General features: G+C 38.8%; 1 protein-coding gene across 3 annotated transcripts in view; it reads right to left on the minus strand.

The window, feature by feature from the left end:
- Hpse2 (heparanase 2 (inactive)) overlaps positions 1 to 27,996 on the minus strand; it is a 610,759-nt gene that overhangs the window by 146,502 nt on the left and 436,261 nt on the right. For all 3 annotated transcript variants that reach the window (XM_036198538.1, XM_036198539.1, XM_036198542.1), the window contains one exon: positions 4,959 to 5,052. In XM_036198538.1, coding sequence (XP_036054431.1) covers positions 4,959 to 5,052 — 94 coding nt within the window. The remainder of the gene's footprint in view (positions 1 to 4,958; positions 5,053 to 27,996) is intronic.

A 27,996-nucleotide genomic window follows, 5' to 3' on the forward strand; every position in this document is an offset into this window, starting at 1 on the left:
TTACTAAGAACACTGCTTTTCTGCTTTGAAAGCATTTCTAATCCTGGGCGGTTAGAAAGAAACTTTGCATAGGCTACAAAATAAACAGTTAATAGATGTCAAATACAGAGCCAGGCGGTGGTGGTGCACGCCTTTAATCCCAGCACTCGGGAGGCAGAGGCAGGCGGATCTCTGTGAGTTCATGACCAGCCTGGTCTACAGAGTGAGATCCAGGACAGGCACCAAAACTACACAGAGAAACCCTGTCTTGAAAAACCAAAAAGATATATACATGCCACAATGAGTTCCCATATCACACTATTCCAACCACCATTATACTCCATTATCAACTGCTTCATTAACTGCTTTCCCCACTAGACTGTAAGGTCCATGAGAACAAGCATCACATTTGTTTTGCTTACCCTTGTATTCTCAGAAGTCTGGAAAATACTACAAATGGCACAAACACTGATACATGAATGAGAAGGGTACAAAGGAAGGAGGTAGAAATTAACTTTTCAAATATTGAGGAAGCCTGCTACAGTTCATTTAATATTCAAACTGCAATCATATGGACAGTACTTGTGGAAATACTTTCCTCCTGACTGGGATTTCACCAACTCCTTCCTGTGCTTATTGAATTGCTGAAAATAATGTAAAAAGTGTTATTTCCTCCTCCGATTCCTCCAGGAGATGAAGACACAAATCATAGAGTCCAAATGAGTTAAGCCAAAGTGGTTCTTCTTGGTTCTTACGTCATTGTTTTGGAGTCAGCCCAGCTCTCCACACTGTACCATCTGCGTTGTGTCCTAATGTCTCTCACTTTTCCCATTTGACCTTCTCTGCAATGTCAGAGTCTCAGTTCTTTCCTTTGACTCACCTCCCAGTACAGATGATTATTCTTGTTCTAATAGAAAGGAGTATGCGCTCATCCAAAGGTGTGGGTTGTCCAGACATTTCACTGGTTTCCAAAAGTATCATATAGATTTTCTTCTAACCTGATAATCACTGACTGCTGAGACAACAGAACTCTTCTCTAAATGGCAGTCCAAATTTGGAAACCACAGCTGCTTTTAACAATTGAGTCATTGCCTTTCAGGTGCCAAAAATATCACCTATTATATTCTCCAGGGTTCAAAGAAAGAGGAAAGAGAAAAAAGGCAAAGAACACATGGAGAATAAAGGTAGTATGGAGCATTTATAGTCACAAAAATTATTAAAACGAGTGCAATAACTAACAAAGTGACACTAATAACAACTATTGCTCAATATGAATTAACAGACCAGCTGTGTGTGACCTTCCGAACTTCCTTAAAAAAGAAGGAATGTAGAATTCTCAGCATCTCCCCTTTATAGGTAAAGAAATAAAGTTATGGATATTCTGACTCTCAGCCCCAACTAAGGTGAAAGCTGCCACCAGCTGGGTAAAAATGACTTCTGATTAATCTTATGTGACAATCTTGATGAACTTCAGCCATCAAATCTTCCAGCTAATAGTTTCAGCTACCATGGAGCAGAGAAACTATCCCTGCTATGCTCTGTGCAAATTCCCACTTATCTGTTCCATCACATAACAAATGTTTTTGCCATGAAGTTTTGGAATGATTGCTTATACAGTCATAGAAAACCAGTATAGGGGCCATGACTTGAAAGGACCTCTGGGCAGGTTATGTTTCTCATGGCCAAAAGATGATGCCTGATCTTGCTGTTAAGTCCAGCCCTCCTTTCCAGGAGCCTTTTACTTATAGGTCATTCCTCCTGAAGGTTTCCACTGTTTCTTCCTGAAGTAGGAGGCCACTTCAAGGGCATCAGGCATATTTTTAAAGGCTTGAATCTCAATTTTCCATATGGTTTTAGTTCTTTCATCTGGGACCCTACATAAACCAGGAAGTAAGTTTTGCTCCTTTAGCTTTTGAATGTTCTGTGATGATTAAGGGTCATGCAGAGATAAAGGGTGAAGCAGAGAGAGAACACCTTCATTTTTGTTTTAACTTAAACTCACTTGCTACACTTAAATAATAACGTGAATACAGTTAAAACTGTCTCTCTTGGTCAATATTATTACTAACAACAATCTTTTAATTGGGTTCAAAGATAGAAGAATCCAAAATAAATGGACTTGACTATCTTGTACATTGTTGTAATACAAACACTTAGAAGGCTATCTGAAGCATATTGCCTGAGAGAATTAACTTACAAGTAAAGGAATAAAAGAAAATTTCTTCTAGAGAGCAACACTTGAATTAGCACAGTGAGTCTAGAAAGCTGTAACATTCTGTGTGTTGATTTTTGTTTGATTTTGAGGCTGAGTCTCATCAGCCAAGATTGGCTTCCAACTCATGATCCTCTTGCCTCAGACTCCCAGGGGCTAGGTTATAGGCATGCACTACCATGATCAACAATAGGTTGATATTCTGTTGCACCAGGCAACATGTTCCAATCTAGTCAAATATTAAAACTTAAAACTTAATTCCTTGAGGCCACATTTTATTCTATTTTCTATCTCCAGCATCTGGCATTTTGCCTGGTGCTCACAATACTTTTCACAAACTGTTGCCAAACAGACTGGCAGAAATATTTCAGATCATTTAGTTCTTCTTGCCTAATAGAAGGCAGTGATAGAAAAGGTTCTGGTCAATGTCCCTTGTCCCATGGTGATTACATTAGGATGTCTTGAGAGTTCCCATGCTTTAACATTCCCCAAGAATAAGCGAACATGGAAGCTGTATGTTATTTGACTATGACATTAGCATGAGAATATAAAAAGGGTTCAGACTTCCACTTTTGTTCTGAATGGTGCTTTTCTATAATGGCTTCAAGTAGAATTTTCTTTCAGAGATAGTTTTACACATGAACCATTCATTCACTGGTCTACTTATTCATCCATCCCACATTTACAAACGGACTACTTATTGAGAAGTATTTTATCTGCTCACATGGATAGCTGAGTATCCACAGAGTGCAAATTTCTAGAAAAGAACATTACTGGACAGTAGAAGATGTATTTTGCTGACGCCTAGTGGAACTTACAAGAGCCTCATTATTTAGAATGAATGAACCTACTATATTTCAAAACGTGATCCTATAACCTGTAACACACAGAATCACTAGACAGATGACTATTCAAGGCAGAGCTCTCAGCTCTAGCCACACTAAACCAGAGTGGCAAGAGACTGGACATGTTACTAATGGGCACCATTGGTTATGGATTGTTCCAATAACTAAAGGGGTCTTGCTGGAAAGAACTACATGCAATTGCTTAATAAGATTTAATTTTCTCTTCCTTTTTACAAAACTCAACTCTTACATGGCTGATTCTAAGATACCTAAGAAAGATGTAAATATGGATCAGAATCATTAGCTCTCAAAACCAGAACTTCAGTGAATATGAGCAATGATTATCCCTTTAAACTAGTCCCAAGTGAATCCCCAGGAAAAGAAAACAAGCAAACTTGTCATTAAAGAAGCCCTTTAAGGCTGGGTGGTGGTGGCAGCAGTGGCAGTGGTGGCGCATGCCTTTAATCCCAGCACTCAGGAGGCAGAACCAGGTGGATCTCTGAGTTTGAGGCCAGCCTGGGCTACCAAGTGAGTTCCAGGAAAAAGGTGCAAAGCTACACAGAGAAACCTTGTCTTGAAAAATAAAAACAAAACAAAACAAAACAAAAAAAAAAGAAGCCCTTTAAATAAAAATAATAGTTTCACTGTTTTTTTAATTTTTATTTATTTATTTTTGTTTTGTTTTGTTTTTTTCAAGACAGGGTTTCTCTGTGTAGCTTTGCGCCTTTCCTGGGGCTCACTTAGTTTCACTTTTTAAATGGAGGGCAAAGTTGGAAGGATGAAAAAAAAGTCTGCTTTCTTTTTTGTTGTTGTTTGTTTTAACAACCTTTAATATGATTCCCATGTGGAGTTTTTATTCTTTGAATTTTACTTTTTGTTTTAATTAATTTATAATAGCTGCACATATTTATAGGATACTGTGTGCACTATTTCAGTTTTTATGATGAAGGGCTTTACCTCTTTGTTATGTCTTTACATTTAACGCCTCTGAGCTCTCTTCCAGGTACTGATAAGCTGTGTCACTGTGAACAGTCACCTTGTTACCCTGGACACATGGATGCATTTGCACCACTTCACTGTGTCATGGTGTTACCCTGAACACATGGATGCATTTGCACTACTTCACTGTGAACAGTCACCTTGTTGTCCTGGACACATGGATGCATTTGCAGCACTTCACTGCATCATGGTGTTACCCTGGACACATGGATGCATTTGCACCACTTCACTGCATCATGGTACCTCTTAGTTCACTTCTCTATTCGCTGCTCTCTCTTCTCTCCAAACTTCTGCTATTTTCTAGTTTGAATGAATTGTCTTACCTTTTCCACAGGGAAAGGAACATGCAGTATTTGTCTTTCTAAGTCTGGCTCATTCTACTCAACACAATGACCTCCAGTTCCATCCATTTTTCTAAAAATGACAGGATTCCATTCTTCATTACATAAGAAACATTACACTGTTTCTTCACCCATTTGTCCATCGATAGCTATCTCGGTTGACTCTGTATCTCAGTTATTCTCAAGAGCACTGCAGGAAGCATGAGACTGTGAGTAGCTCTTTGATATGATGGCCATGCTTTGGATGACTGGGTCATGTGTAGTTCTAGTTCTGGTTTTTGAGACACTTCTGCACTGTTCTCCATGACTATACTACTTCCATCCCCACCAACAGTGTGTAAGAGTTCCTTACCCTTGAAATCATTTGTTAGAACAGCTCTAGATCTTGATGTGACAAATATAAACCCTTCGAAATGTGAAAAACAATGATCCACAATCATCACTGAAAGAAGGGGATGTGGCCACATCCATCTGGAATCTTTTCCTTGCCTGGTTCCCACAGCACTAAATTCCAGTTGAGATCCTGTGACCTCTTCCTTGTCTTTCTTCCAAACATGTCAGATCACAGATAATTCTACTCACTTTCTGAATTTTCCTAATCTGGTCAGAGAGTGTATCTAACAGACGAGTTTTCAGGAAGTCCATCACCTTGACCACCCGGCCATCAATGTAGCAACTGGAATAAAAATAAAATAAGAGTCAGATAAAATCTTGAAGAGGGACTGGAAATATACTTCTCTTATCAGAAGTCTCTGTTTGCTGAGGAAACCACCTAGGATTGTATCCATCACAGGATAGATTTTGACTCTTGATACTTTTCAAGAAAATAATATTCTTTGTATTTTCTCCATTTCCAATTCTATTTGTCAGCTACTGTAACTTTTTTCAGCCTTGCTCAGGTAAAAACCCATTTCTTGCTCTCTGGGAACTGACAGATATTATATAATCTAAACTGGGCAATTGGGGAAACACTTTTTCTCTTGGGAAAGGGACTTAGCCTCCAGTCTCATGGCTGTCTCTATCTTTACCTTAAAGCAACAAAGGCATGGGAGAGTTTCAAAGGAACACCCAAACATTTTCTAGGTTTCCACTTTTAAATAAGAAAATAAACAACAGAGTAAAATTCTGATGCAGTGCAGCCAAAAGTCTCAAGGGTTTCCAGTTTCTAGCTTGCTTCCATGGTAAAACTCATTATAGTGGAGCCCCCTCTCCATCATTTGGATGAATCAATGAGTAAATAATGAACAAACAAATATAAAGAAATCCATACACTGGCCCCAAAGCTCTCTGCTGATCCAACAGGGCTGGTGCTCATTTGATCTGCTTTCAGTCTGGTTTTCATTAGGGACTTAAGAGAATCATCAAGCTGCATTGACACTTGTGAACATTTGACCAAAAGAGGCCCACCTCACCACCTCATGTGCTCCTCTTTTCTGAACCGCTTCTTCCGAAGACTAAGCAGACATGGGCTGCAGGTAAGGTGGCCTCCATCACCTAGAACCCCTCCACCTTACTCCTATCTGGGCAAAATCTGAATTAAGTAAATTTTTAAATGCTTATGATTCCCATAAGACTAGCCTAATCCACTAAAGTCTTATTGATTGATAACTAATGATAGATTTTCTTTTGTTTGAAATAAAAGATCTATCCATCAATATATACAGACTTATATGAAAGTCCTTCTTAATGTTGTATGGGATGGTCAGGCTTAAAAATCTTTTATTGTAAACAGGTGCTCTAGTTGAAGTAAGGGAAGGAGACAGGTCTTACTCAGCCTTCTATTAGCCTCTCTCACCACCATAAGATATTTCCAAAGAACTCAATGTTTAAATGACTGATATGTTAAAAAACAAAAAACAAAGAAAAATGTGTTTTTGGAGACAGAGACATTTGAGTTTAGATTCCTGATTTGGCATTTGCTGCTTATATAATCTCAGAGGCTTTCCTGGTCTCTACAGACCTCAGTTCTGGCATATTTAAACTATCTGCCTGTCTGCCTGCCTGCCTGCTTGCCTGCCTACCTACCTACCTACCTACCTGCCTATCTATCATCTGTCTAGTTTTTGTTTGCATGTTTGTTTTCCAGACAAGGGCTCACTTTGTAGTCTAGGCTTGCCTGGACTCACTATGTAGCTCAGGTTAGCTTTGAACTACAGTATTCCTCCTGTTTCAGCCTACTAACTTCTGAAATTTCAAATGTGTGCCACCATGTTTGGTAGTTTTCTTATTAATGAAAGAGGGGTGACATATCTGCTCCTTGAGGCTAATTATAAAATCAAGGAGATAATAAACCTAAGATGCCTGATACACAGCAGGCACACAGAAGGTACACAAAAGCTTTTCTTGTTTTCTAACCTTTCTAACTTCATTTAAGACACAGGACACTAGTTGGTAAAATTATGCATAAGTATAGAATCCTAAAAAGTAGAAATTGTCAGAAGATGTGGTTACTTATATAATGGAATAAAACAATAATATGATATTTTACCTCATCTCTGGTTCAAATGCCAAACTCAAGTTCAACAAACATTTATTATGTATAACATAGTTTTAGTCATGGCCTCTGCCCTAACATTTCATAACCTCTTCTCTCTAGTATTTCATTATTACCATCTCTAATTTTTTAACAAGTTGAGCTTGATCATGCATTACATGAAAACTGGGCATGCTGGGATGGGATCATTAAAATTAAAACAAAGCAAGCTGTGCACTGTTATTATAATGTACAGCTGAAGAAATGAACACTTAGATGGTGACAAGTTCTATGACAAACAGCATGCTGTAATTAGTCTCTCAACACTCAAGCAAACATATTGTAATTTCTCCTTTTCTCTACATTCATTTCCCAGTAACTATGATAACAATCAGTGTTTATCATTTTTGCTGGCAACACATAGAGTTTAATAGTTATTGACACAAAGATGCCAGATGTAATTTTTCAGTATGTAGGATTCTCCACAAACATTTAGACTAACCCATCTGATCTACGGTCCCTTCATTCTTTTCCTCTTTTCTTTTATTCCTTTGTCCAAGTTACATAGAACTTAGAGTTAAAAACCCTGGTTCACTATGCTTTATCACTTATTACCCACATGATATTTGATCTCCACCCCTTTTTTTCCAAGTTGGCATAAAAAGTAATGGATTTAGTTATAACATTTTCATACACATATATCTGGGTTTCTCTTTCTATATGACAGGTTAAAAAATTCAAGCCTGGAGCCAGCAAGATAGCTCAGTGGGCAATGGTGCTTGCCACAAAAGCCGATGATCGGAGTTTGATTCATGAGGCCTACCTCTGCCTTCCACATGTGTGTGCTCTCCCTCTTGCTCCCTCCCACTCTCCCACCATGTGTGTGTCTCTATCTCTCTCACACACACTCACATAAAATAAATAAAAATGTAAAAAAAAATTTAAAAATTCAAGTCTGTAATATTTTTATAGGGTTGCTATGGTGAACAAATAAGGAAAAATACTGACCACAGACCCTAGCACATCCAATAACCAAATATACTCTGCCAGGTTACTTAAAGGCTCAAGGTAGCAGAAACTTGACTGAAAGGCTGTGGGCTGGGGTTGCAGGGAGGGCATCTTTCCAGAGGAGAACACTCTCATCCACTACAAAGTTTGAAGGAGGAAAATATGTATCAGTAAAGACAAACTCTGGATTCCTTGCAGGCGGGGGAACAGAGAGAAATATGCTCCAGATTACTGTTTGCTCAGTGACTGACATTCTGTTTATCTGGACCCAGAAATAGTGCAAGTCCTCCTTCATTCAGTACAGGAGAAGGAGCTCCAACAGAAACTTTAACTTAAGCCTTTCAGAGCCCATTATTGACCCCATTTTTAACCTAACAAGCTGGATCCAATTATTCCCGGTTGTTCCTTGGCTACTCGTAAAGACTGAATTTGGACTGGAAGAGCTCCAGGCAGAGAAGCCAGTGGACAAAGTCACCTCGATGGTGTGGGCAAGAAGTGATGTGGCTCTAAACAAGGGGAGACGTCAAGACATGCAAGTGGCCAACTGTGACGAAAGCACTCACAACATTTCCTTCTGAGTGACATCGAGGCACGCAGTGAAGGACGACCATGAGCTCAAGAGAACATTATGCTGAGGACAGTTAGGCATTAGAGTCAGGCCACAGCTTGTCAAAGAGATGAAGGATGCAGTTTGATAGATCAAACATACACAGAATATCAAAGATGAAATATATAGCAGCTAGTTAGAGATAGCAGAAAATTGAGATGGGCAACGTTGACCCGGTCTTTTCTTCAGCTTAAAAGTCATGGGTAAAACTATGGCGATAGATGAGGTTACTAAGCAAATAAGGGAAGGTCACAGAGAAGTCAGAGACCCTTTAAAGTATTTCTCAAATATGGCCCTGGGCATTACCTGTACCTTTGACCCAATGAAGGAACCAAACCCCTTTACTGCCCTAAGCAAAACAGCATCTTTCTAACAACCTCAGTCTGAGTCTAGTTTATATTTCGATGTCAAAGGACTCCTCATATTAGCCTGAGAATTTCATTTGCAACTTAAATTCACTTTTGTCTTAAATTATTGAAACAGGAACTTTGGTCACTAAAATTTGGGATCATTCTGAAGAGAGGGGAAGGGGATCAATTAACAACATAGCATGAACTGGATAACCCTGAAGCCTCTTTTATTATATTTGATTTTCTTTCTTTTTTTTTTTTTTTTTTGGTTTTTTGAGACAGGGTTTCTCTGTGTAGCTTTGCGCCTTTCCTGGATCTCACTCTGTAGACCAGGCTGGCCGTGAACTCACAAAGATCCGCCTGCCTCTGCCTCCCGAGTGCTGGGATTAAAGGCGTGTGCCACCACCGCCCAGCCTCGATTTTCTAATTTTAGACAGGAAATCTAGTCTAGAAAAATTCATTGTACATCACAAGCTGGCCTCAATTCACTGAGAGGCCTCCTACCTCAGCCTATTGGAAGCCCTGCTTATCAGAGCACATGGGTACCAGTAATACTTCTCCATAGTGTCATAGTTATAGACCAATAGAGCACACAGATACGGGTATGAAGGAAGCAAAGCAGTCTGTGCTCACCAGCAGGCTGCTAATCGTGATGATGAGGGTCATTTATTTATTACTAAGCTACCGCCCCAGCTCCAATGATACAGATTTCTAACAAAGACTGGGTGGGTAAAAGGAAGCCAGGCTAGATGATGCTAATTTTTCAGAGATTTGAGGACAACTCTCTTCCTTTCTGTCTTCTGCCCACAGAAGATAAGGAGGATTCTTAGCTACTCACCAGTCTCCACAAGAGTTAATTGGTTTAGCAAGGGCTGCAGAGGATTGGGAAGACAGAGAAAGTACAAAGAAAGAAACCGGCAGTAGGAGAGCAAAGAAAACTCTCCACTAGAGAAACTCTAGACACGTCCATATAAAACCCCAGCAGGGTGATTTCAGAACCCCAGAGTTAACACTTCCAAGTAAATCTCAGATCTGCTCCAAACCCTTATAAGCCTCAACTTCTCTAAGGTCACACAAAGTAATGAGCCGCTCAATTGATGGGTGCAGCCAGGAAGGCTGTGTTGAAATAACTTTTCCATAACTATTGTGACAGTTGAAACATTTGTTCATGATCAGAACAGTCTGTTTTGCTTGATGGCAGCCACTGTCATTCTTGTCTCTAGACTGGCAGGTCACACCAAACGTGGCAAGAATGGCTGAGTATTCAAAGCAAATGGATCCTCTAATCAATTTATTCACTAACTTTCTTATACATTTAAATAAAATTTAAAATTGTATTTACTATATGATTTACTTCATCTTATTTTTTAAAAGCTTGTCTTTTTATTATAAGAGAGATAAATGCAAATTCAAAAATAAGCACCAACAAAACAGAAGTATAAAATGAGGAGTAACTTACAAGACCAACACTTTGAATCATTGTTCAGTTCTGATAAATATCCTTCCAGAATTTTTCATAGTTAGTGTACATGAAATTTCATACAATGTACTAAGTAAAACCTATTCTAGATCCTATTGTACTAGCATATACATTTAAGCTTGCCCCATCTAAGACACCCAAGTCATCTCACAGAGATATTGGTCAAAACATCCTACTTCGATTTTTCCTCCATCTCGTCCATGGGATACCCTGTCATCCAGCTGCAAGATTCAGTTTTAGGGTTGCACTACAATTAGCCACTTATGCCCATTAACTTCTTCAAATGCTTAATGAAGAGAGTTTGTTGGCTCCAGGGCAGCTGGTTTTGTTTACCTGGCCCTTTACTTTAAGAGGAAAAACCTTTGCCCCATATTATCTGACCCCTTCTTTTATTTCACGTAATTGCATTAGGGCTGGCTTCCCAATGCTCAGGAATTTCCGGACCTTTTTTTTTTTTTTCTGCCTGCTGCTTTCAAGGAGGAGGGGTAGTCTACTCAGAATTTTAACACCCAGCCTACTTTCTGGGCAGGTAATTCCATAAAACTGGAGCCTTTCCCTCCAAATGGGGAGAAGCTTAAAAAGTCATTAGAACAGCCCTGTTGACCTGTAAAACCTAGTCTGACACCTCGAAGCCAAACAGTGGAGAAAGCTGATTGGAGACTCTATAAAGCTCTTTAAGTGTGCTTTCCCCTCCTCCGAAGGGCCTCACTCCGCGCTCCTGCTGAGGCACCTCTCTTTGCACTTGCCATAGGGTTGATTCTGAGGCGGGATCATTCTTCATCTCCTCTGCCGTGTGTTAAACTTCCTATCTTGTGTTTAAAATTACTTGGGGGCAGGAAAGCTTGAAAGAAGAGAACACTGCTACACAGAAATATTCTAGACAATATAAATGCTTCTTGAGCTTTCTGGAACTTGTTTGAATAATCCCATGCATAAATAATCCAATAGACTAACATATTACAGTTAAGGAATTTGAGTTTGTATTATGAGAAGAAAATATAGCAAATCGGTATACACAAAGACTGGGGTTATGGACATCCCAGCACACAATGAACACTCAAAAATATACTCAACGAAATAATGAGTGACTGCATGATTTAGTTCACAGTGAGCCAAAGGATCTGGATCTGCGGCTGCAGTGTCTCAGGGCTAAGCACCCCATTTCCAATCTGTCCCTCTCAGTTAACCCCTTGCAGATTTTGGATCCTGAGCCTAGAGTATAGTGGAGAGACACTCTATCTTGGCAGAGGCTCAAACAGCTGGACCTTGATCCCAGCAGTGCTGCAGAAAGCATGCAGGAAGCTGGAGAGGAAGCTGGAGAGGACCGGGTGGGAAAGTCCTACATACTCCAGCCATGGGATTGGCTCTGAAGGGGCCCTCAGGGGGTTGCAGTTACAGCAGGCAATGGCACTGAGCTTGAGGGCAGGAACACATGCAGGTGTTTTATGTCTGAAAACTGATTGTGTGGCCATCTTTGCAATGAGATCAAATGTACCAAATATAAAATTAAGTTCAAAAGTAAATATTTATAAAGAATGACAAAATAAATGACAACTAGCTCCCAGAAACTTGAAAGTCTCTCCTCTTCTGTCTCTATCCTCACCCCTTCCCCATTTCCTCTAGTTCTCATTCTCCTGCTCTTTAGCAGTTTACCAGAAATATATACACAGAAATACTTTCTGGCAGCACTCTATAGAAAATCTAGCAATGCTCAATAATTCCTAGCAGTCAAGGAAACCAATTCTAGAAAAGGCTGGTAGTTAAAATCATTACCTTCCTGGTAAACCTAACAGTGGGGTATCAGTAGGAGGAATGGCAAGGCCTAAGGTGCCAGAACCTACCATCAGCATGTAGTATTTTTAAAAAGCCTCTGTATTCCTGAGAATTTCATATATATATATGTATGCAATAAAGTATAATCATTATCTTGTGCGGGCCCCTGCATGCTGCCATACCAACCCACCTATCGAGGTGTGCTCACTGGTGCAATATTGGTACAACAGTTACAGGTATAACTAACTGGTTTCTGGTTGGAGGTGACAGCATCTATCATGGAAACTTGGACACTAGAAGATGAATAGAACTTTCATGTTCATGTATGGGAATAATTAATATTTTGAAACGTACAATGCTAAAACTAGTCTATAGATGCAATGCAATTCCCATTAAAACACCAATGACATTCTTCACACTAAATAAATAAATAAAATTCATACAGGAACCCACAAGATCTTGATTAGGTAAAATAATTCTAAGCAAAAAGAATAATGCTAGATATCAGAATATCTGACCTCAAATTATACTATAGAACCACAGTGACAGAGAACATGGTATTGGTGCAAAAACAGATAAGCAGACCAATAAAACAGCACACAGAGGACCTAGAAGTAAACTCATTCAGTTATAGACACTTACGTTTTAACAAAGATGCCAAAACATACATTAGAAAAAAGACAGCCTCCTCAACAAACAGTGTTGGGGAAACCAGACATTGACTTGCTGAAGAGTTAAATTAGTGACCTATCTCCAACTGTGAGAAAAAAAAAAAAATTTAAAATGGATCAAGAACTTTAGTAAGGTGTTGGAATTGCTAGAACTGCATAAGGAAAACACTTTGAGATGTCAGCATATGCAAGAACTTCCAGAAAAAAAAGGCAACTCTAAGAACTAACTAGTCAGATTACATAAAAGTGAAAAGATTATTCATAACAAAGAAAATAATTACCAGAGTGAAGGGACTACCTATGGAATGGGAGAAGAGCTTTCCTTGCTGTTCCTCAGACAAGGGGTTAGTATGTTGAATGCAAAGAACTATGTGAGGCCAAGATAGGAACAGTTGGTAGAGCACTTGCCATACAAGCCTGAGGGCCTCAATTTGGATCCTCAGCACCCCACAACAAAGTTGGGTGTAGTGGTCCATGCCTGTAACGCTAATGCTGTGGAGGCAGCAGAAACAAGAAGGTCTCTGAAGTGTGCTGGCCAACTAGTCTTGTTAATCTGGTGAGCTCCAGGATCAGCAGAAATCTTGTCTCCAAAGAGAAGGTGGAGAGAGATAGAGGGGGACACTGAAACAATTTCTGGCCTCCACAGACACTTGCACACAACACATACAGAATAAATAAACAATAACTACAAAAATTAAACACTATCCTGCCCCTGGGGAAAAACCTTCCAATCACTAAATGTACTTCTTGAAACAAAAACCACAAATGACCAATACATATTTTTAAAGTGTTTAGTATCTTCTTAGCCATTAAGAGATGCCAATTAAAACTACTTTACTATTCTATCTCACCCTGGTAGGAATAGCTAACATCAAGAAGACAAAGAACAAAACATTCTAGGGTGGAGGTCAGGAAAGGAACCTTTATTTGTTGCTTAGACATGTAATTAGGTGCAATTATGATTGAAGTCATTTTGGAGGTTCTTCCAAAAATGAATACTAGAGCAACCACATGACCCAGTTTTACCACTCCTAGGCACATACCAGAAAGACCCTAAGTCCTGCCATAGAGATGCTTGCATACTCATGTTGACTACTGCACTATTTATAATAGCCAAGAAACAGCGTCAGCCTAGATGAATGGATAGAGAAAACATGGTATATATACACAGAGGAATTTTACTCAGTTATAAAGAAAAATTAAATCATGATATTTACCAATAAACAAAATAAGCCAGACTCATAAAGACAAATACTGCATGTTTTCCCTCATACAGGGTTCCTAGATTTTAATTTGTGTTTATGCACTTGTGCTTACGTGTGTGTGTGTGTGTGTGTGTGTGTGTGTGTGTGTGTATGTGTGTGTGTGTGTGTAAATGTCACATAAGCAGAAAGACAGCCCTGAGAAGAGAAAAAGGAGATCTCCTTAGAGGGAAGAGAAGTGGGACACAAGTGATATGGAAGTTGGGGTTGTAGGATGGCCATTCAGACAGAAGGCAGGAGAGAGGTCAGAGGCCAACAGGAACCGAGTATTATGAAAATGCCATAATGAAACCCATTACTTGTATGCCAACTAAAAAATGAAAACATACCATAAAATAAAATAAAAACCAAAGTTAAATAAAAATGAGCATATCTCTCCATATTCATGTGGTCTTATATAAATATTATAAATCTATGTGATTTGTACAACTTTTCAAACATGCAAGCAATACTATATATGGTTTATAGATTCTCATGTACATAGTAAAAATATTAAATGTGTGCTAGAAGCATGCAATCTGAAATTATTCAGTTATATGTCTGGAAAAATAATGAAGCTAAACTGGGAAACAAGTATATTCTTTTATATTTAAATGTTTTGTTTCACATAAAATATCACAAGCAAAACAAAAATACAGTGATGTTTGTCAATTATGAATAGTGGATATATGAGAATTTATATCTAATCTGCTTCCATTTTTTAATTTTATTAAGGCTACTATAACAGGAAATCTCATATGGTTACATCATCCTTTCTCCTCAGGAAGAGTCAACAATGAATCCTCTCTGAGAAAATGTACACACAAGAACTTTCAAAAATAAAGAAAATAAGTAAAAATTATCCTGGCCAAAACAAACAGAAACTATTCAGGAAAATGGGTTCATGTATAAAGGTAGAGAGGCGAAAGGACAACAGAGGCCAGGATCTTCCTCTCTGGGAGCCTACACCGGACTGAACTTCACTGGGTTTATGAGGCTACCAGCAGGAAAATCAGTAAATATGTGGCTGTATTGTTACTGAAATGGAACTATTTTATCTGCTATTGATTTCTCAGTTCCCAGAGCAGGTCCTCGTGTTGTAACTGTCTGAATGAAGACAGGCCATGTCTGGTGACGCAAGCAAACTGCAGTACAGTGGGTAAGATAGTCATGGCTTGGGAGTGTGTGTGTGGATTGATCCTGGAGGGTCTTGGCAGTGCTATCACTGCAAATTTATTCGCTAAGTTTACTGACAGTATAGGTGTGAAGCTGACCCCTAAGATTTCTTTTTCTATCTGTGGTATTTTCATCTTAGAACCAGAAGGGACTATATGACTTTAGGGGCCTTCTCATCTATAGGCATGCAGACCTTGAGATAAAATTGTTGGTTTGTCATAAAAGTCATCACTAAGCTTCCTTCCAATCCTTCTGAAAAAAAAAAACATCCAAATTCTACCTCTAAATCTAGCCTTCCCCCACTAAAGAGCAGATGCTAATGGGCACTGTGGTCTCTCCTGGTCACAGGAAAGCCTTGGAAAGGGAGCCCATTGAAACACAGAGGCAATGGTTGGCATTTGATGCGTCTCTGCACTTCAGCTTCCTCATGATGTCCCCTGTGTACCAAGGATGAGGTTTTAGAGCCTGAAGATATTGGTACTTTGTGCTTCTTCTAAAGAATGGCAGTGTAGCCAAAGACCCCATAACAATGCTACTATAGGGTTGTAACATCAGATGCTTCAAATAATTTTCAAACAACCCTTATCTTCTGTCCATATGGAATCCACTGTGCTTGATAAGCACCTTTTTGTGTGTAGTTTCACTGATTCTTAGATCCTCCCCAAAAGAGGTTCTGTTCTTTAGACCATTTCCAGAGAAGCTGAAACGCAAGATAAGAAAGAGTAAGAAGGACTGGCACTAGAGGCTGAGACTCAAGATCTTCACCTTGAATTGAGAATGATTGACATTCCTTGGCTCCTCCTCTCCCAGACACAGCTTTCCTGCCTGATTTGTGAGTCTGTCTGGCACAGAATACTATGTATTAGCACAAGAATCAATAAGATGAAATGTAGGAGGAGAGTGAAGGGAACAGGCAATGATTCTATCTTCAAAGGAAGCAAAAGGAAGGATGGGCCAGCAGCATGATAAAACCTGAAGTCTCAGAGGATTCTGGCCTAGAAGAGCAAAGCATAGTCCAGTGGCTTCTAAATGCGCCTTTTATCAGAATTGTCTTGGACTACTTTCAGCTTATTTAATTTCAGTTTGCAAATAGCTAATAGATTCACATGGCTCAGCAATCAAAAGCAAAAGAGACTATGGTGAGAAGTTGCCCTTTTACCTCCATGTCCCTGTGACCTCATTTCCCTCTTTCTATGTAACAGTTTCAAGTACATATAGAAACAGAATAGTCTACACTGTTTCTGACTACTCTAAACATTGTTATGTGAGGACTAGTTCTCATTAGTACACAAACCTTCTTATCTTTTAAAATTACATTAGCGTTTTATTACATGAATATACTATGGCTTTTACTTAGCAAATTCTATATTACTGAAATCATTTAACTATTTAAAATTTTGTTATTACAAACAAAGCTGAACCAAATAACACTGTGGTGCACACCTAAGGGAAGTAGGTTTTAGTATGAGCTCTCACAGTATGTAACCCTAAGTAAGTCAGTTAGTGCTTTGAGCTTTTAGAAACGTGAAGAAATGAAATGACCAGTAGATGTAAGCATTTTCCCAAAACATATACATGGACAACTCCCCCAAGACAGAGTGAATTGATATGAATTAAATGAAAGTTTCACAAGTTTATTTAGTTTCTTAGGCTTTAACAATTTAACAAACTGTATAATGAAACAAATCTAGTCTAGCCACAATGTCCTCTTGTTTCATAGCTAAGAACTCAGAGAGTGTGGGAAACATGATGGAACAGTGTGATAGTTCATTCTGATTGCTGACTTGGCAGGATCTACAATCACTAAAAGACAAGCTTCCGAACATGTCTGTGAGGGAATTTCAGGACTGTGTTAAATGTACGTGGCACCATTCCATGGGCTGGGGTCCTGAGAGCAGCAGCATCCACCATTCTTTGCTCCTGGCTCACAGTCCTGTTACCACGCCTTCCTTTCAAATGGAGTTGTATTATTGAATAGCAAACCAAAATGAACCCTCTTTTCTTAAGTTAATTTAAAAACTTTAGAAAATGTGTTTTTATTATATGTGTGTATGATGTGTTTCTGTGCATGATGTGTGTCTATATAAGAGTGTTCATGTCATAGTGTGGAGGTCAGAGAACAACTTGTGGGCATTGGCTCTTCTCTACTCTTCTATGGGTTCTGAGAATCAAAGTCGTGTTGCCAGGCTTGTGTGGCAAGCACTTCATGCACCGAACCTTCTCTGCAGTTTTAAGTTGCTCTTCACAGGTGTTTTGTTGCAGCGATGAGAAAAGAAATGAATACATACATTAGAGCTCAATAAACACTGTCTGCCTCGCTCGCTCTAGTTAGTCCTGAATCTGCCTGGGGAAATCACACAGCCTGGAAGACGAACCCAGAAAGATTAGAAAAAAAAATAAGAAAAACTGGATGGGAATAAGGTAGACTATGATACAGCAACTGGAGTTCTGAGATGAAGTTATTTAACACTGGAGGAGGAAGTAAGACAATATAAGTTATCAAAGATTAACAGTCCAAGACAGTGTGATGGTTATACATTCCAAGGACAGTGAAGTCTGGTCTGAGCATACTGGAGACAAGCCTGATGAGGCCTCTAGATTCACCAGTCTTCTATCAGTTCTCCCATTCAGGCATTACAAAGGTCTGTTATGGTCCAAGTATTTAAGGTACTGGGGATTCAAGCATCGATTAGGACAGTTTCTTTGTTCCTGTAAAGCTTTCATTCTGGAAAGATTAAAAATAGTAAGTTGTTTCATATTGGGATAAATACAATGAAGAAAAATACAAGGAGAACAAAAGGTATTACAAAGGGGCCAGGTGTAAGACTCAGTTGGTAATGAACTTTTCCTACAAAAATGAAGACCTGATTTTGATTCTCCAAACCCACATAAAAATGCCAGGAATGGTGTCCATGTTCGTGATTGCCGGGGTAGTGGAAACAGCATGGTACCTGGGGGTTGCTGACCAGTCCATCCAGCCTAACTGTGAGCTCCAGGCCAATGAAGAATTCATTCTCAAAGGAGGTAGAGGGTGTACGTAAGGAAGATACCCAAGTTCCTATAGATTTAGGGAGGAAAGTCTTTGACAAAGGGAAAAGTAACTGCAGAGATTTGTGGGTGGGAGTAAGTACCCAGGAAGGCCTCTAGGAGAGGAAGGAGGCCAAAGCAGAGCTAGGTAAGGGGGAGGGGGGGCAGAAAGGAAAAGGAATGATAAAATCGTTCTAGGTGACCACTGAAGTGGAAGCAATGGACCAGGTAGCAACTGACTGCCTTAGAGGGGGGAAAACTGAAAAATATTGGACTTGTGATTGTAGTGCTAGAAAGTGTTCAGAGTCTTTGGATTCTGAACCTCTTTTAAAGATATAATCGGCAAGATTTGATGATGTTTTACCAGACGGTAGACTAGGAGAAAGTTCTGCACAAGGAGAAAACAAATGAAACTATAATTAATGAAATACAAAGCATGACTAAGAACACAAATAGCAAGAACCAAAAAAACTGACCGCAGTCAACACATACCTTCAATAATAACGTTAAACATTAACAACAACAAAGAGCTAGCAGGATGGATTAAGAAACAAAAAGTATCTTTCTGTTGTTTATGAGAAACCTATCTTATCTTTAAAGATAGGCTCCAAGCAAATTAGAGCAGGCATTGTCATCCTAATGTCTGTCAAAATAGTCTTCACACTAAAACTAATCATAAGAGATGAAAAGGTAGGTACTTTGTTTTAATCAAGGGATCAAGTAATCAAGAAATTATCACAATACTAAACATAAATGCATCAAAATCTGGCAACTGAATGTCATAAAAGTATACTAAAGGAATTAAAGACGCAGACTAACACAAACCCATTAATAGTAGGTGAATTCAGCACCCCACTTTCTCCAATAGATAGGTCATCAAGGTAAGAGAGAAAGAGAAATCCTAGAATTGAATGACAACCTACACCAAATGGACCTAACAGAAATCTACAGAATATCCCACCTAAACACCAAAGAACAAAAATATTCATTATACTCAGAAGAACATGGAAACTATTCTAAAATAGACCTAATGCTGGACACCAAACCAACCTTAATAAACACACAAAATCAAAATAATCCCATGTACCATATCTGATCATTATGCAATAAAACTTAAAATCTACAGCAAAAAATTCTAGTATGTATATAAACGTATGGGGATCAATAGCTCATTACTGAATGATGAGTCAAAGAAGAAACAAAAAAAAGAAACCAAATATTCTTGGAACTAAATAAAAATGAAATCCTAACACAACAAAACTCCTGGAACAGACAGTAGTCCTATGAGAAAAATTTATAGGTCTAAGTACCTACATTAAAAAAATCAGAAAGATCACAAAACAATGACTTAATGATGCAACTCAAGAATTTGGAAATACAAGAAACAAACTCAAAACCAGTAGATCACACGATATAATAAAAATAAAAGCAGAAATTAATAAATAGAAAAAAGAAAACAATAAAAAGAATCAATGAATCTATGTTGTGGAATATTTAACTATGTAAAGATGTATTACATTTGTTTATGCTGCCTTTGTTAATGATGTAAAGATGTGTCACATTTGTGCTGCATTTTTTTTAATTATGTAAAGATGTGTTGTATTTGTTTAACCTTACCTGCCTAAGGCACCTGATTAGTCTAATAAAAAGCTGATCAGTCAATAGCTAGGCAGAAGAGGGACAGGCAGGGCTGGTGGGCGGAGAGAATAAATAGGAGACTAAGAGGAAAAGAAAGAGAGAGAAGAATGAGGGAGAAAAAGAGGGACAGAAGTCAGGCAGCCAGCAGCCAGCCAGACACAAAAAGCAGAAAAGTAGGACATACAGAAAGAAAAAAGGTAAAAATCCCTGAGGCAAAACATAGAGGAAGAGAAACAGGTTAATTCAAGTTGTAAGAGCTAGTAAGAAATGAGCAGAAGATAAGGCTGAACATTCATAACTAATATTAAGTCTCTGTGTCATGATTTGGGAGCTGGTTGGTGGCCCAAAAGAAAGCCTGTTATATTTGGTGTTCCTACGAGGGGTCTGAATTTCTACATTGAGCTTGGGGGAAAAAAAGCCAGTATGCAAAGTAGAAACAGCAAACTAAGTAAAAACACCTGCCACAATGCTGGCATCAACTTGCTAGAGCTGACGTGGTTAAATGCAGTTCCCAGTCAAAAGCAGCTCCAGACTGGGGCCTCAGGCTTAGGGTTGGCTATCACAGACCTGAGAAGGGGGCAGAGTCAGTCACCAGAACTACACTCGTAGGGCCTAGTCACCACCACTTAGCAGTTTAAAGTTTGCCTCACATCATCACATCTCACATCGCATCAGAGAACACTGCAAAGTGCACAGCTGCAGGCACTTAGTAAAGCAGGTTCAGATGGAAAAAAACCTCTAAACAGGTTACAGTGTGTTTAAAAATGTGTGTATATTTAAGAAAAAAAAAAAGAAGAAAATGGGTATAGACAGTCATAGAAAAAAATAGTTTAAAAGTAATAGTAAAGTCTTTAATGAAAGAGTGAAGTAATATAAAAAGGGTAAGCCATGCAAAGATGGGAAATACACAGGGAGTCTGGATCCTGTATGGTGTTGATTTTGAATTTTTTGAATGCTGATGAGCAAACAATAGCTGCTTAGAGACATGGGATTGTAAAAGGAAATGCTGAATTAAGACAGCCTAGATACTTTAGGGATGCCTTAACTTTAAAAGTCAGAAAACATACTGTGTTGGGGAAGAGATTATGCGTTTGTTTCCACAGGAAATGAAAGGTTGTGAATTCAAGGTTAATAGAGATCAGGTTCGATTGGGGAAGACCTCTTGAAAAACTTGACTACAGATACAAAGAAATAAACCTAGAAAAACTATAAGACAGGTGATGTATATTTTACCTGCTCAAACATAAAACAAAATACCACCTTTGGCTGGCTTGTGTATAATGCAGTCTATACTTGTGTTAATGCAAATAGTGTATGTTTGCAGACAAAGTTCTAAATGGTCTTAATAAATAAAAAACACAGAGCCAAATATAGGGATGAAAGCCTTAGAAAAAAGATCAGAGGAATAGGACAAACCAAGAGCTAACCTCACCTCACCAATTCCACAGCTTCCAAAGAGAGCTTCTTCCTGTACACTCACATTTTTATGCCTTTTCAGTTCTGTTCTCTCATTGGCTCTTTTATCCCAGCTACATCACTTCCTCTTCCTACACAGCTCTGTCACTTTCTGTCTGTCTGTACAGACCTCTAGACCTCTATAGTTGGTACTGGGATTAAAGGCGTGTGTCACTACACTTGGCTCTGTTCTCTAGTGTGACCTTGAACACACAGAGACCCTGCCTACTAAATGATAGGATTAAGGGCATGTACTACTGTTGCCCAACTTCTTTGTTTACTTAAAATGGCTTGCTATTTCCTCTGATCTCCAGGCAAGTTTTATTTATTAAAACACAAATAAAATATCACCACATTTCAGCACAAATAAAATATTACCACATTTGTTACCTTTGAAAGTTTGTGTGTTTTCAGAGCAAGGGGACCAGACACCAATGAAAACAGGTGGCCCAGGTAATTCAGCCTCTCAGAATGCCTCTTGCAGTTTCCTCAGAGTTCTGAATGCAGAAGAGCTTCAATGCTGCTGGCTTAGATGGACCAGCCTCACACTACTCCAGCCAGGACTTCAGGTAAGCCTTGTAATTTCCCATTACACAGAGACTGGACAACAAATGATATATCCAATTCTCCCAGGACTTGACCATTATCTCAATTTTCTCAGGTTCCTTAAAGATGCTATTGCCTACAGAGAACAGGTAGCAGTCTAGAGAATACAACACCTATATTCCCATCTACATATGTCTCTACTCTTGTTTAAGGTATTTTTGTATATTGATACAAACCTAAGGTTATTTTTGTTATAACATACATATATATCTATTCTTGTTAAAGGGATATTTGTATATTGATGCAAATTTAAGGTTATTTTGGTTACAACATACTGTATATGTGTTCCTACTCTTGTTTAAGGCATTGTACCTATGCTGTTCATTTAAAAATGTAAAGTTCTAGACCTTGAAAACTATTATTATAAACCATTTATGATATTAAGAAATGCAAGTTAGTAGTTAGTCATCTATAAAAATCAAACCTGTATTATGTTAGGTTTGTTTTCAAGATCATACAGAGATATATTTTAGGTCGCTGGTCTTTAAACATAGGGCTTTTCATTGACAGTGAGACGTGTTAGCTCCTGGCGTCACCAATTTACTTCAGAAAGAAAGAATGATGGGCATTGAAGAACCAACATATGGAGTTTTCTTTCAGTGTGGCAAAGTGTTTACATTAATTAAATAAAATTAATGTGGGCTTAGAGAGGTGGGGTTAGCGACTAGTTGGCAGGGAGGAGCTTAGTGTGGGGTTTTTAGTTGGGGTGGTGTGGAAGGAGAGAGGCTTCTAGGGATGCCAGGCCAGCTAAGAGAGAAAATCAGCCAGTTGCTACTCTAACTCTCCAAGCTCACAGGTTTTCACCCAAGCCTTTGAGTCTCAAGTTTTATTAGAATGATAGAGATTTAGTTAAAGCTGCCTTTAGCAGCAGCAACAGAGCCACTGTCTAGGGGACAGAATTCCCCCCAGGCTATGGTCTTAGTAGCCAGGCACAAGTAATTTAAAGCCTAACTAACTACTGTGATGAAGGAAAATAGCAATCTAAGAGCTGGTTCTTAGAGTAGATAAAATTGACAGACTCTTGGCCTAACTAACCAAAAGAAAAAAAGAAATGATCCAAATTAACAAAATCAGAACTTCAGAAATCAACAGGAGAAACACTACAATAGACACCAAAGAAATTCAAAATATTATAAGGGAATACTTAAAAACATGTACTAGAATAATTTGGAAAACCTAAAAAAAAAAATGGGTGCATTTCTTGCTCAAACTACCAAAGTTAGGCCAAGAAGAGATCAACAACCTAAATAGATCTATAACAAAGGAGATCAAACTAATAAACAGCCTTCTGACTAAAAAGAAGGCCCAGGCCCAGAGGGATTCACAGCAGAATTCTACCAGACTTTCAAAGAAGAACTACAACCAATACTTCTTAAATTAGTCAGAACAAAAAGACACAACAAGGAAACCAAACTACTGACCAATATACCTGATGAACACAAATGTAAAATTCCTCAATAAAATACTAGCCAACAGAATACAGGTACATATCAAAGATCAAATTGGTTTCATCACAGAAATTCAGGGCTGGTTCAATATATGTAAGTTGGTAAATAGAATAAATCATATAAATGGACTTAAAGACAAAACTCACATGATTATTTTAATAGATGCAGAAAAAGCCTTTGACAAATCCCAATATGATTGCATGATAAAAGTCCTCAAGAGAGTAGGACTGGAGAAAACATACATAAGATTACATATGAACATAAGAAAGGCTATATAGCATAAAGCCTACAGGAAGATATGATATTTAATAGACTTTAAAAATATCTTCTCTGAGTGTTCTTCAGGAATTCACATGCATTTTATGTTGTGATCAGGAAAGTTATCTTACTAGCAACCTATAATATCATTGTTCCATTCCTCCCCAGTGAAACATTAAGATTCAATCTATTTTCAATAGTTGGTGTTTGGTGTTAGGCTGAAGCCTATGAAGCTCTGTTTTCATGGGTGAAAGAAAGTTGATCATTAGATGTATAGGTGATTTAACCCTTAGCATGTACTACCCACTGTGCTATTAGCTAAACACACAGAATAAGGCTTCTTGGAAAGCCAAAGCTGAATACAGACAGACACAAATGATCAGAAATCAACTATTAATTATTGAGTAGAGTCTGCAAAATGTGTTGTGACAGAAATTCAGTGGCTCTTTACAATCTGTTCACTAAACATTCAATACATAGGTTTTGTATTTTTTCTGTTAATTAAAATTCTTAGTGTAATTGGACTAAAAAATGCTTACCCACAGATATTTCCCGAAGTGCTGGGAAGGAAACTATTCCATCCAGTAGTAACATTCCATGAATCTCTGAGTAGAGGATTCATAAAATTTGGGTAGATCATGATCTTATACACTGTCTCTTTCCCATGTCTTGAATCCAAACTCAAGCAAAGAGTAGTCCCAGAAAAATACATGATTGAAAAGAAGTTAGTTTGCAGGCAGCTATATTTTTCTGTGCGTCATTTCCAATTCTTTCAAAGGTGTTTATTTTTTGCACTAATCATGTATAAAATATTGACCAAAGTAATGAAGAAGGGGCTAAGAAAGACTCTACTTTGTCCCAACACCCACAAGCCTTTTTTTGTCTCTCTTATACACAAACAACTAATTTATAATTTTATGGAGCCTTTATATGTTCTATTTAAAAGGCATTTTGAAAAAGAGTTCTTGGTGGTCTGGGGATTAGCAATGTGAAGTATGAGGACAGGAGGAAGGATGCTCAATCTTGGTACTCAACACAGGATTTCTACAAACCCCAAAGGGACTCACTGAGGTCCTGGCTACTGTGATAGAGAGATACAGATCTGGGAAATTGCTTATGATCTGAAGGTGTTTCTTGTGAATTCTGTGTGTGTGTGTGTGTGTGTGTGTGTGTGTGTGTGTGTGTGTGTGTGTATTTTGAGACAGGATTTCTCTGTGTAACTGCCCTGGCTGTCCTGGAACTCTCTTGTAGACTAGGCTGGCCTTGAACTCACAGAGATCCACTCGTCTCTGAATTCTGAGTGCTGGGATTAAAGGCCCGTGCCACCACAGCCTGGCATTTCTTGTGGCTCTGAGAATGTAGCCTGTTCATTTCCTAGGCTGAATCAGTTGGTTTTCCTGACATTGCAAGTGCTGCTGGTGGTGATTTTCCTGTGTGTTCCTTGCCTGGAAGAGAGTCTCTGTACCCTCCACACAACAAACCTCAGCTTGTTAGGAAATGAAACATCCTCCATGTTATAGGAAATCATTACTCTGTCACTAAGTTCATGCCTAATTTTCCCAAAGGAGGGGTGCTTTCCAAACCCCAATGGCTCTTCATTACCCTCTTCCAAGCCTATTAGACTAACCCCAGATTTAGAATTACCCGCAGAGAATGAGAAATGCAAATGTTAAAAGCACTTACAATGCTTGGCCACATTTTTCATGTGATTCACATTAAAGCATCTCATGTGAAAGTTGAACATGCATTGGAAACACTATACTAATTACATACAGTGTAAGTGAATTTTAAACATTACAGAAAATTTGAACTCCTTGATGTCTGAGAAGGAACTGTAACAGAAGTGTTTGTTGGTGGTACCTTTACTTACTGCTAACTCTGTTTTCTTTTATTTGTATGAGATGAAGTGGGAAGGGAGAAGCAAAGGGGAAAGACAAGAAGCAGCATCTATTGCCACACCAAAATGCCAGCAGGAAGCCACAATTGGCTGCCGTATAATGGCAATGTTCAGGAAACTGTCTGCCCAGAGACAGCCATGTAATTCTAGACAATAATGAAATTATTTTCTGCAATTCTCAAAACCATCCGATGTAAATTCTAATGACATTGCACTTTGCTCTTTCTTTGCTGAACTCTTAGGAGCTTTTGTTCCTCAAAAAAAGAGTCCTAACTTTTAGAGAACAGGGTGGGGCCATGTGGACACAGACATCAAGGGGTTAAGACTTAGGGCTGCAGCTGCCATCAGTGTGAGAGATGGATAAGGCTGCTTGACCATTTCTCATCAAAGAGAGGGAAAGGAGACGCTTTGCCAAAGGAGAACAAATGTCTGTCAGGGTAAATGACTCACAGAATGTACTCAGCCTTTATCTAAGGGCAGTAGCTGGGCTTCCTCTCAGTTTCTCACCAAGACATCAATCACTCATAAGCTTAAGTGAAAAAAATTAAACTGCTTTTGATACTCCACAAGTGTGCTCAGTTTTACTTGGAAAGTCCAAATGAAGTCCCTCTTGCTTAATTCCCAGAAAAAATTAATATGCAGCCACCAATATAAGTTTATATTCAGATTAAATTACAAAAGCATTCTTCACAAAATTTACCTGAGGTGAGAAAGTGGAATATTCTACTAAGTCTGAGAGTTTTGAGATAACTGTGAAATCTGCTTGGTTTTCCCTGGAAACAGCAGGTGTGGTTTGCTCTTGGAAATAAGAGTTTTGACAGTTATAATGATAGTTTGATAGGATCCTGAGTTCCAGTCACCTGTGAGGTAGCCATGTTCTGTAATCCTAAACTCCAAACTTCCAAATGTATATAATTAACATTGCATGTAATCTGAGAAATACAATCAGACATGCTTACTGCCCAGAAAGCCCGAAAGTCAAACATCCATGCTGAGGTAATACAGCTCTTAATGGGATCAAATGACACCAGAGACAAATGTATCAAGTTGCTGTGGCAACTGATCCAAAGTGCAGTCCAGCTGTTCCCAGTCTGTTTTCCCAACATCAGAGACTATTCACTCAAGGCAACCATAAAAATACCTCCTAGGTCATAAAAAAGACATTTTCTGTTTTGTAGCCAGCTAGCTCATCTCCTCAGGCTAAGGCTTGCTGATCCCACTTGCTCTTGTCTTGCTCTTCAGAACAAGACTGTGAGAGAATCCTGCCAACACTTGTAACAGAGTGAAGTGTCTTCAGAAGCCAAGGAAGCCTGTGACTGCCTCAGTGCTAGCCACACACGCACTCAGTTGTCACCTCCCAGGTTTACTCTTACATACCTGGTCCTTGAATGTATAGCCTTTCTCTCTGGGCAAATGCTTTCAAAGTGAACATTTCAAGTGGGAGTGGAATGGTTACTTTTTTCCCCTAGAAAATATGTTATGATGTAGGCCTCTTCAAAGTAACTAGTAAGGGAATGGTGTAATGGAATGAACACAGGCTTTGCTCTGTGAAAAAAATATTAGTTAAATCCTGGACCATCATCTCTCTGGGATCCCTCAGACACACTCTTTTTGATGCTTACTTATCTACAGGAAACTGGTATCCATGAGCTTTGTTAGTGCAGTACTTCTGGGACTTGTGTGTGTGCATAAAACATCTGAATGTATTATTAAAATGCACATTCTAACATATAAGGACTGGAGTGGCAACTGGGATCTCCCCCATCTAAAACATGCAGATGATAATAATGCTGAAGGTCTGGATTTCCCTTTACACCAGGTAGTAGGGGCTTTGTAGGTTTACATTTATAAGAAGCCACAACAATACTGGTACATGGAAAGCTTTCAATTAAAGCTAGTTGTTATTTCATTTTCAACAATATATTATATAATGACAATTTGGGATGCATTTCCATCCCCAAGAATTTGTACCAGGAATGGGGTGTTTCTGTGACAAATCTGACCATGTTGTTCAGGGGGAGAATTGTAGAAGGAGTTTGGAACGTTGGTCTAGAAAAGCCACTGAGTACTCAGAGCTTACTGAGCTTTTGTGGGAATATGAAAAACAATGATAAGAGTAGTGTATGATGGAGGCCTGGCTTATGAAGTTTCAGAGGGAAGTTTGAAAGTCCCTTAAAAACTCTATCAGAGTCAGTCATTCCTGTGGTGTTTCTATTAAGAATCTGTGGCTTCTGGTTAGCTGGGGATAAAGAATTGTCTGTGGTTATCAAGGGACAAAACCACGGAGATGACACTCTTTCCTGTACTGGGACATATGATGCTGAGACTGAGAAATTAGCTGTCATTAAGAACTGACCAGCATTATTGAGGTGAAATCCGAGGGATATTTCCTCAGAGTTAGCACACACAGTTGTGGTCCAAAGGAGGCTAAAGCTGCATCTCATGCTGACAGCTGAGCTTGGTAATATAAATCTTCCAGGTGGTATTGGTTTTGATGTTATGAGAGCTTCAG

This window comes from Onychomys torridus, chromosome 1, assembly GCF_903995425.1.
Source record: "Onychomys torridus chromosome 1, mOncTor1.1, whole genome shotgun sequence".
Taxonomy (NCBI): Eukaryota; Metazoa; Chordata; class Mammalia; order Rodentia; family Cricetidae; genus Onychomys; species Onychomys torridus.